The sequence below is a fragment of the Rousettus aegyptiacus genome, unplaced genomic scaffold, assembly GCF_014176215.1.
Source record: "Rousettus aegyptiacus isolate mRouAeg1 unplaced genomic scaffold, mRouAeg1.p scaffold_m13_p_2, whole genome shotgun sequence".
Lineage (NCBI taxonomy): Eukaryota > Metazoa > Chordata > Mammalia > Chiroptera > Pteropodidae > Rousettus > Rousettus aegyptiacus.
Window position 1 is genome coordinate 172479769 of NW_023416295.1, and position 11057 is coordinate 172490825.

Genomic DNA, 11057 nt, shown 5'->3' on the forward strand with positions numbered 1-11057 from the left:
TCCCCAGGCATGCTTTCTGCTGGAGTGGGTACACTGGCCCAACCTGGCCAAGAGGAAACCGAATATATCCTCACCAACCTGATCATTACGGGCTCAGGTTCTCAGGGCACTTACCCTTAGATTAAAAAGTAAGAGGCAGGCGAGGTGGCAGTGGCTTCAGTCACCAACACCAATCCCCCTTCCCCACACTCTCCAGCACGTGTGAAGGTCTATTAGGAGCCCTAATTCTGCAAAATGATTCTCGACTAGGGGTGACTTTGCCACCAGGAAACATCCGGCCACGTCTGGAGGAAGGGGTTAAGGTCACCACTGACATCTAGTGGGTGAAAGCCAGAGACGCTGCTGAACATTCTACAACATACGGGGCAGCACCCCCCACCCCACAAAGAATTCTCCAGCCCAAAATGTCAATACTGCTGAGGGTGAGAATCCCTGTTGTAGAGTCAAAACATCTCATTAAGTCTTTATTAGATATTTTGAACCACCAGAAATCATCTGGTAGGAAATGATGGGTTTCCACAGCTTCTCGGTGGAAAGTTTGAGAAGCTAAAACCATTCTAATAATGCTAAGTAGCTCTTCATTCAGGTATTAGCTGGAGACCTACCAAGAATCACGCTTTCTTTAAATTGGACTATGAATATATTTTTTTACTAAGATGCTCACAAGAATGACACATTAGCACTATCCTTCTGATGTGATAAAGAACATATACACTTGACCCACATCTTGGCAGGAAATAGGGTTAAGGGCTCTCAGAGCTGATACCAAGTGTCCACTGAAGAAATGTGCAGTCACCAGAGAGGCTGTCTCCTCGGACCCATCGTCTCTGCTGTAGCTTCTAGGTCTCCATGACTTGTCCCGAATCAAATCCTTCATTCCGGAACCAGTTGAGCCTCTTCTCTTGCCCCTCCAGACTCCTTTAAGCCCCATAACTCACTTGCCCGGGCCACGTCTGGAATTCTGCGGCACATATCTCTTTGGTACGGTGCTGTCCTGTCACCCTCAGGGGTCCAGCTGGGAGTTGGGGGGAACATAACATCACATTCCCAAAAGGAAACGGCAGGGTTACGTTAGCAAATGACACTTGGGCATATAACGAACCACCTCACAGAATACATGCTTCTTTCCCAAAAATGACACATGATCCTCTGGAAAGCAAAGGAAACCCCCAGATCATTTAAACACGTATGGAATAATTATGTATGCCAGCCACAGGGGATACCAAGTGGGTGGTGGTTACCATGCCCCCCACATAGTACGGAGTTAGTGCCTGAAAGGTGGAACTGGATCTCAATCCTGGCTCTTCCCTGCCTTTGAATGGTGTCACCACTCTGCTTCTGCCTGTTCTGGGCATTAGTTCATTTTTTGAAAGGGAGGAAAGACAGCAGGAAGTGGAAAAAAAGATTAGGGTAGGGGTGGGGGGCGGATGATGACCTGTAAGACAAACAAAAATAATACAAAAGTGTAAAAACCAGACTTAGTACTACAATATTTTATAACAATAGAAAGTAGCTGGAAATACATGCTAACAGAAAATATGATATACAACCCGGAGGGAGGAGTCAGTGGGAGAGGGGCAGAGGCCACCGCTTTAGACTAAGAGCCTTTCGATGGACTGCTGAATGGACTGGATCTGCTGCTTCAGCTGTGAGCCTTCTTTGATGGTGACAGAACAGGCGATGACAGGCCTGGAGACCCCGCAGGCCCGCCCCAGGGCCTGCTTGGAGCGCACGAACACATAGGGCACATTCTTGTCTTCACACAGCAATGGGAGATGCAGAATGATCTCCAGGGGCTCGGCGTCTGCAGCCATCACAATGAACTCAGAGATGCCTCTGTTGAGGGTTTTGGTGGCTGTGGAGACAATGAAATGAGGCTAATAGGTGACATGGGGTTTGTGCAGGGAAGCCACGACGAAGCAATTTCCAAGGACAAGAAACACAGGTGCAAGAAGACTGGGAAGAACTCCCAGGCATAAGCAATTTTGTGTCCTACAACCTCAGAAGCAACAAGTGATTTAATCACCAATCAGTCACCCTCAATGCCTTTTTCAAACCCTGCACCAAACCCATCAGTTCTGTCAAAACACATCCTGAATTGAACCACTTCTTTCCTCTGCTACCACACTGTCCAAGTCACCACCACCTCTTGCCTGGAACAGCTTTCATGCAAGCCCCGCCAACACGAAGCAGTATAGTGCAGCACGTCTCAGATTCTGTGATCTGTGAGGGTTCTACCATCCCCATGTGCCATGATCAATACTTCTGGAAAGCTCACCACACATGTAACTCACCGAAGAAGTGCAACGCCACACAGTATCACCCAAATGTTTGCTCCTGACTGCTTATCTCTGTGGCCCAGTGCTAGCCCACGGACCGCTCTGCATTAATGCTGAATACTAGACACGGGCAGAGACTCCAGAGCCACACTGCCCAAGTTCAAATCCTGGCTCTCATTCTCATTAGAAGTTGAATGTGACAAAATGTTAACAACTGGTCAATCTAAAAAAATTCTAGTCCATTCACCTTTCAAATCTAATGCCAAAATACTGCTCTTAAGTCCTCCCATTGGTCCCAACCAAGAGTACCCAGCCCTGTTTCCATGCTGGAAATCTGGACCAGGGACCCTGCCTGGACAGAGACAGGGGCTTTCGACATTCTCCCTGGAGCACTCTCTGGCTGCCTTACCTTCATTGGCTCCTTTCCGAAGCTGCTTGTAGTTACATGACTGCTGAACGAGGTCTAATAGTTTCTTGGTGAGGTGGGCATCTGCGAGAGGGTAGGCCTTCGGATTTACATCAGCCTCAGTCTATGGGGGGAATCAAAGCATCAGCCAAACTGAGCCAGAGTTGTTCCAGACAAGTTGCAAAATACTTTAAATAAATAACAACTGACAGATCCAATGGTCAGCATCCCTGCTCTCTCACCCCTACACACACACACACACACACACAATTTAACTGTCACTGGCCCCCACACTCATGACTTAGAAAAACTGAATTAGGATTTTAAGAAAAGGTCAGCAATTACATATTTCACTGATGTATATTAAAGCTCATGTACTTGCCTCTCTTTAGTCTAATGCTTGAGCAAATGGATTATAAATGGGCTCCGATGGCTCAGTATCCATTTGAGTCACATAGGGGTAATCTTTAAATTTGGATTTTCATAGTCCACCCTAAATTAACTGAATCAAAATTAAGGCACAATTTACAGAAATGCGGCACAAAGTTCTCTCCATTCAACATTCGAATCCCCCTGTTCTCAGGAAGAACCCTGGTTCCCAAAACATCAAAACATTCTCATTGGTTTGACCCTATGACACATACAAAATGGTTTAAAAACTGCTATACCAGTACTACTTCTACCAATAAATTTTTTGTTCTTAGAACATATTCGACTAAAGCCATCCAGTCATATTTAAATTAAAAATTTCCTTGTTATCACAATTTGATGTACAATTAGGGTTCCTTTGTATTCAGTTCGCTTAAAAAAATTCTTTTAAATTTTATTTTTCAAATGTATAAAACATCAAATGGTTCCAAAGTCAAAGCTATGCTAGTGAATCAACGGTGTTTTGAAAACTAGTATAATAAAGCATTTATCCTGCCTCTCCTCTAAAGATCATATCACTAGGTAACTGTATAGGAAATGAGAAGTTCCTCTTACATTGTTATCCCATCGAATAAAAAATAATAAATTAAATATAACCACCTTGCAACCCATATTAATGAATCAATCCAGACATAAATTAATTAATGGACCTGGACATTGGTTAATAGCTACCAATATCACAAAAGAACGTCTCATTGCCCCTCTTGAAGAACAAAACATCTATGATCAAATAGTTGTAGGGGGAAAAAAAAGAAAAAATGTGATCAAGCCTTTGATTCTAATATTAGATATTTGATACTTAGTATTAAATTTTAGGGTGTTATAGTCCCACTGCAGTTGTTAAAAATCTTGGTTTTATAGCTATCTACTGTAATACGTATGGAAAAAATGTTATGTCACTGGGATCTGCTTCGACATAACTGTGCAGGTAACACAATGGGTGCCCTACTTCATTCCCCCCACCTTATACCATCTTTTGAGTTTAAAGCATTTTCATTAATTTATCATTCCCCCCTCCCTGTGATTCTTTTTACAAATACATGTTTCCATACAGATATATATTTATGTTGCACATATATAATCCGGGTGCAGCCTGTTACCATGGCACGCACAGAGTGGTTTGCTGGTGGTGGCTCGGTCTAACCCTGGGTCTGGAGGCTGGACAGTGGTTGTAGGTGGTGACCTGTGGGTGATGGCCAGGTGGGATCACTCACCATTGCATCTGCTACTGTCTGAGACCATAAGAACTCCAAAATGACCTACCCCCAGAGGAAAAGGGGATGACACAGGAGTGATGTCAGTAGAAATGACATCAATGGCCTGAGTGATGAAGAATTAGATGGCTGGAGGAGTTCCCTGATGAAGTGGGCAAAAAAGGCCTCTTTATTTACACATTTTAGAATTCGCTTTTCAAGGCCCACACAAAAAAAGACTGCTGGGACAACCTGTCTGATTGTAGGTTTGATGTAATGCTAATTCTGACAAAAATACCTTTAGGATCCAGAATTGTCAATGCTTTACAACATATATACTTAACTCTTAAATGCTTTAAATAGAGCTTTACTGTTTCTCCAAAAGCCTCAATCTTTTTAGACTTATTTCTAGATACTTCAGATTAAGAAAATTCACTTCTTCCTAGCATACTAAGAATTTCTTCTTTTATAAATGAATTGGTGTTTAAATTCTATCGGATTTTTTGTACTGACTCAGATGAATGGGACCTTTTTAATTTTTTCAGTTTTTCTAATATTAAACCAATTTTGCACTCTTCAGATAAAACCAACTTAAATAAGATTTTATTTTATAGCCACCAGTTAATTTATATAGTTTCTTCTGCAGATGATAAAAATGCTCTAAAATTCAATAGTGATAATCACACAATTCTAAATATATGAAAACCACTGAATTATACACTCTAAACAGGTTAACTTTGTGGTATGTAAATTATCTCAATAAAGCTATTTAAAAACGTAGGTCTAGAATTTTTTCAGGTTAAAAAATTTTACTTAGTTTACTATTCAGACTTTTCTATTTCTATTTGAATTGGTTTGATAATTATATTTTTTCAGGCATTTGTTCATTTAACATAAGATTTTGTGTTTATAGGTATCAAATTGTGCTTAATAGCTTATCTTTTTCACATCTGTAGATTACGTCTTCTTCATGTTGTTACCCCTATGTATGCCTTTTTGCATATTTTCTTAATTAACCTCACTGGAGGGGAATTTTCAAAGAATCATCTTATGATTTTGTCCGTCCTATAACATTAGGATCTATTTTTTATTCCAGTAGTTTCTGCTCCCCCCTCTTCTAATTTCTTTGGAGTTATTTTATCCTTTTGTTCTCTTCCTACCTTTTTTGGTTTCAAGTAATACTTTAGTTGTATCCTACATGCCCTGGGGTATGTGGTATTTTCACTATTGTTCAGTTCTGTTTCTGAATTTCCTTTATAATTTATTTAACTTAGTTATATCTTCTTTCCAAACATTTTTTTTTACTGATTCCTAATTTATTTGCATTTTGGTTGAGAGAACATGGTCTGTGCTATTATCAATCTTTTAAAATTTGTTGAACTTGCTTTATGATCCAGTAGGTGGCTAATTTTCACAAACGTTTCTTGCTTGAAAAGTGTATTCTATACTTGTCAGGTGTAGTATTTACCACATTCACTATGACCACCAGATCAAGTTTATTAGTAGCGGTGTTCAAATCCTTTATTTTCATTCTGGTGTTTTGGCTTCATGATCCAACAATTATACACTTAAATGCTATATGATTGCATATTTGTCTATTTTTTCTTGTAATTATGTCATTTTCCTATTTCTCCCTTATTTTTTAGCCACTCTCTTTACAGATGCCTGAAACCCATTTATTTGTTTATATAGGCTACACTACTTTTTAAATTGGCCTATCTTTTCCTTTCTTTTTACTTCAATCTGTCTTTTAGCTGAAGCATTTAGTCCCTTTCTATATTTACTTAAGTATTGACTGCGTAAATTAATACTGGATTCCAATCTTCCTTGTTTTGTGCTTTCTATCGGTCCCACATGTTGTTCCTTTTTCTTTCTTTGAGTTTATTATTTTCCCGCTATTTCCTCATCTACTAGATTGGAGTTTTTATCTTTATTCTTTTGGTAGCTCCCTGAGAAATCACATTTGTCTTTATCAAAATCTTATGTTCATCAACACTGTCACCGTCCTCCTAAACAATAAGGACCCAACAACACTTTAATTCCAATCACTCCTCAAAATTATTTTTAAAATGTCAGACACTTTCATTGTGGTTTCTAACAACCCAACTCTGAAGTAAGGATTCTCAGCTCTCAATAAACATCAAGTGCATTAAAAGGGGAAGACTCCAGTCAACGGAGGGTCGGCTCAATCTTTAAAACCAAACCATCTATGTTATAAACAGCAGCTGAAATTTGCTTAGTGTGCGAATCATACCACTAGCTAACATGAACCTCTAGTTTCATCAGTTTGGTCTCCGTACACCAGACAGTCCATACTGCAAGGGTTTAATGTAATAACAAATACTGTGCGATCACACTCCGTACCAAGCATCAGGACTAGGTGTTTATCGGCTTAATTTAATCCTCACAACATTCTCATGCAGTGTAATTCCCATTCTACAGTTGAGAGAAATTTCTCTTATGTTCCACCTGAGATCATTGATTCCAAACTGGTTTAGAAGCTTCAAAGTCTAGGCTCAGCCAAGTATTACTAGCTTTAAAAAGGGGCAGGTGGGAGGGGTTTGGGGAAGTGAAGCGGGATAAGGTACTCGCTGGGATCCAAGCTCCGGTGAAAGAATTAAACCTCATTAGGAAAGTGTAAATGCTTTGCAATTTACCACGTGCCAACTCAAACCAGCTACCGGGCTACACGATTCGATTAAAAGTTAGAGATCATCATGAGTTGAGAGGAGCCGCACGTGGTGCTACCAGGACCTCGGATTTGCGACTACCGCTGCGCAGGAGGAGGAGCCAGCCTTTCCTGTACTCCAGGCCGGGGCTCGGGAATCCTCCACATTCCCCACGGCCCCCCAATGCCAAAGGCTCCTTCCGGTGCCTGGCACGTGTAACTCCGCGGCAAGCTCTAGGCGCAGACCCGTGGAGATCTCCCTCTCCAGAACATCAGCAATGGGGTTAGTGGGGTAAGGGACGTTGATCCGAATCCAGGGTTCCACACCATCCTCTAGCGATCCCCTCCCCCAAAATGAAAAAGATGGAGCCAAGTTTCCTCATCCAACTTTCTACTCTCTCCCACGTGGGTTGGTCTCCTCTCAGGCTGGACCATGACCCCTCCGTTCACCAGAGGCCTTTGGCCACGCGCAAGGCTGCTGCACCCCGGGTCACAGCAGTTAGGACCTCTACCTCCGGCCAGGCTGTCGGTACCCCGCGGCTGCCCGAGACCGGACTCTGTGCCGGGACTACGCGGGACTACGCGGGACTACGCGGCTCTAACCCCGGGCCTAGCGTCCGAGACGGCGCGCGTTTTAGACCCACGACAGGCTAGTGAGTGAACCGAACCCCGAATCTTCCGCTTTCCGGTCCTATGGCCGGGCGCACGCACTCACCATGGCTGCGGTTCCGCCGTCTTGCCTTCCCTCAAAGAGGGCCGCCGACGTCAGAGCAGCAACACTTGCCTCGACCGGAAAGTAGCAAAGAAAGAGCAAAAATGGCCGCGCGCAGCAGGAAGCGGAAGTGACGTCACTGCGAGTAGGCGGACCTCGCTCGCTAAGGGGGCACCGAGAGAAAACAGCCTCTGGCCTGGGCGAGGACCCGCATTTTGCTGTTTTTATCCTCATTCTGCTATATGTTATTGGCAGAAACAATGAATTAAACATTCAAAAACAAAACACCAAAACAAAGTTTCAATGTTGTCAGTATTCCATTACCGATTTATCTTTGAGCACACGCTTGTGTTCAAAATAATCTGTTTTGACCTATCACTAGTGAGGGAAAGGTATGGAGATAATGATCGGTAATCCTAAATGGTTTCCTTCATATTCAGATATCCTAGTTAACATTTCTGGTGGTGAGTGGAGTCTACCAGAAATGGAATCAATTGAGTAGGGAATTCAGGAAGAAGAGCAGGTTTTGGGATGGGAGTTTCGTTTCTGTCCGGTTGAGTTTGGAGATGTCATAGGACACCCATATGCTTCTGGCCATTCTCGTTCTTTTCTCTATGCTACTCCAAATCTCCATTATCTAAGACTAGACTCATGCCTCACCACCTTCGAGAGGTCCTCCCTGATTCTTATGGCCCTTACTCATCTTTCTCCAACGTGATGCCAGGCACATCGTGGGACCACTTGGATCTAGCCAAAACTAGACCATTAAGGGCTAGTTCCAGTTAATTCCTTTGAAAATCTAGAAGTAGAGAAGTGGCAGGACTCTTAGAAATCATGCAACGCAGCCCCTTCATTTTACACATACTGAAGCCCAGACGGGGGAAGCCGCTTACACACCTCACAGAGTGAGACAGTGGCACAGCCAGAATGAGACCCTAGGATTTTTGTCTATGGGCCTGGGTTACTTCCACCACATCTATTTGCTTTGCCTCCGATAAGTTATGGCATTGGGTGATAGGATGGGTTTGAGCTGGCTCCAGGACTGAACATTTATTATATCAAAAGTCCCCAGAACAAACTTCACCTTATACAAATCATATATGATTGTCAAAGAATAAACTTTGTCTCCAAATTAAGAAATGTCCACCAATGGCTCCAGTTTAAGAACAGAATCTGTGATTTGGAGTCCATTCTTTATCTCTCTTGGGTCATGGTTCCTGCTTTCATATTAATTGGACCTATCAGCCATCACTGTTAAGGGAATGAAACCTTATTATCCAATTTATGGTCACAGATGTATCCTTATCATTTGCTTTTTTGATGTCTTTTATAACAATTTCTGATTGTTATTTGGACTGCCTGGCATCTTGGATCATCATATCCCAGATCTCCTCAGTAATGACTAATGACTGATAGGGGTTTGATAGTTTTATGACCAAGGGTAATGAGACAGTACCCTTATCTAATTAATTCTGTTTCCCAACTATAGAATTACTCAATTTCCATGGTTCTCTCAGAACTAGCCCATCCTTTTGTATCTTGCTGTTTCCCTCACTAGTAAGTTAATAAATGTTGACATATGATCAGGATCAATTTGTCTTAGAAGTTTGTCTTTGACCACAATTCTGTGCTCAAAACTTTAAAACTATGCCATGGCTTATTAGGCCCTCTTCAATGCTCCCTGCTTCAACCCCCTGTTACAGCCTCACCCACCTTCTTTTTCTACCCTGAGCACACTCAATCTGTCCAACCCCATCCATCTCCCTCTATCAGGAGTAATGGGCTCCACTGTTCTGCTTAGCTAACTCCTATTCATCACCTCTTCAGTGAAGCCTCCTTGATCACTCAGACCAGGTAATTGTCCCTACTAGATGAACCCATAGCCTTCTATCCTTGTCCTTTGTAACACTCATTGACCATGTCCTTATTCAGTGTCCACCTTTCCAAGCACACTGAGAGCTTTATGAGAGCAGGGCTTGTAGCTGCCTTGGACACTGTGGGTACCTATCTCCCAGCACTATGCTTGACCCAAAGGGAGTTCTTAGGGAGTTCTTGTTTCACTTAGGAATCTTTGGTGGCAAGCAACCAAAAAAAGAATTTGGGAAAAGACTTTGGTGGAGCCCAGAGGTTCGAGAGAAGCTGATTGTGAGAGCTGGACCAGTGTCACAGTCTCACTCCACTGTTAATGTCCTCCGGCCAAAGAGCGCCAGGAGCACACTTATAGTATCATTACTTATTGCAACAAGGGAGAACGCACACCATGAGGAACTATGGGACTTCTCAATAAAAGGATGTTAGAGAGGATTTACTATTGGATTTGGGTTTGAGTTAGGCGATTTGGGACAGGGTCAGGAAAGTGTGGTTTGCTTTGGATTAGATGCTGCCAGGAAGTGCGAGTAATCTCATGATTGGGCATCTTAATAAATCTTATCTACAAAGTAGACTAATGAAGTGATTCTAAAGCTCTAATTGATAAAGGAATAGCAGTCACTCATATTAGTCAGGATAAAGAGATGTTTGGTTATTTTTTGGTTTCAACAATGTTTATGCTTTTGTCTGCGTTCGAACATGATTAAAGAGAGGTCTCGTTTTTGTCTTGATTGTCACAGAATGACTTTGTCTGATACCAATGTTCTATAAAATAGTGTATGTTCAGCAGAAAAACACCAAGGCCCAGCTCTGAGTGTCAGGCCAGCTCTCTGCAGTGTTAAGTCCTTAACGGACACGGCCAGGCCAGTTCCCAGCTGCTATGAGCTGCTTTCCTTTTTCTCGCCAGCTTCCTGTTCCTATTTTGAATCTCTGTTCTCGATATTTAGAGCCCTGGAGAGAGAGCCCAGGGTGATTTAGAGGGGTGACTTAGGTCACCCCTCTACTCCTTGGCTGTCCTGGGTCTGTGAGAGAGTATCAGGTATGAGCTGGGGTGACATTCAGCCAGAATACATTGCGTTGTATATTGGGTTTTTAAAATAGAGAAATAGTTTCCAAAGGTAAATAGGTTATGTCCTCCTCCTGGGACCCCAAGGACTACTTACAACTGAGCTATTAAAGGGTTAAGGCCTGGCCCATTCAGATTGGCTGATGTCCTTGCCTGCTCCATATTTAGATATTTAAATATGACCATTAGGTGAAGGACAACAGCATTTATTCAGGGTAGCATTTATTCTCCCGCCAACACTGATCCCGATGTGGAAAAAGTAATCTTGAGTGATCAAACAAGAATACACCTGTTCAATACAGTATTTATTAAATGTTTGATATTGGATGGACAGATGGACAAATGGATAAAAGTGTCTAATAGAGAGAAAGAAATCAGCAGACTAGAGGTTACATCACCCCATCATCCATGGGGGAACTTAAACTCTTTATTCCA

General features: G+C 42.4%; 1 protein-coding gene across 2 annotated transcripts; it reads right to left on the reverse strand.

Annotated features, from left to right (window-relative positions):
* Positions 1-451: 451 nt before the first annotated feature.
* SNU13 (small nuclear ribonucleoprotein 13) lies at positions 452-7796 on the reverse strand. 2 transcript variants are annotated; one of them, XM_016135833.2, is made up of 4 exons: positions 7691-7796; positions 2689-2809; positions 1551-1855; positions 452-1435 (listed from the first exon to the last, which is right to left on the reverse strand). In XM_016135833.2, exons 1-3 carry the CDS (start codon positions 7691-7693, stop codon positions 1593-1595), a joined length of 387 nt encoding a protein of 128 aa, XP_015991319.1. In that variant the 5' UTR covers positions 7694-7796; the 3' UTR covers positions 452-1435; positions 1551-1592. The 2 variants fall into 2 exon arrangements, with proteins under 2 accessions (XP_015991319.1, XP_015991318.1); XM_016135832.2 differs by having other exon boundaries at positions 628-1855.
* Between the last annotated feature and the right edge of the window lie 3261 nt (positions 7797-11057).

Excerpts from the sequence above, each read along its gene's own strand:
- SNU13 (XM_016135833.2), bottom strand. Across the intron at positions 1,856-2,688 it reads TCGGAAAGGAGCCAATGAAG|CCACCAAAACCCTCAACAGA; the intron begins GTAAGGCAGCCA and ends TTGTCTCCACAG.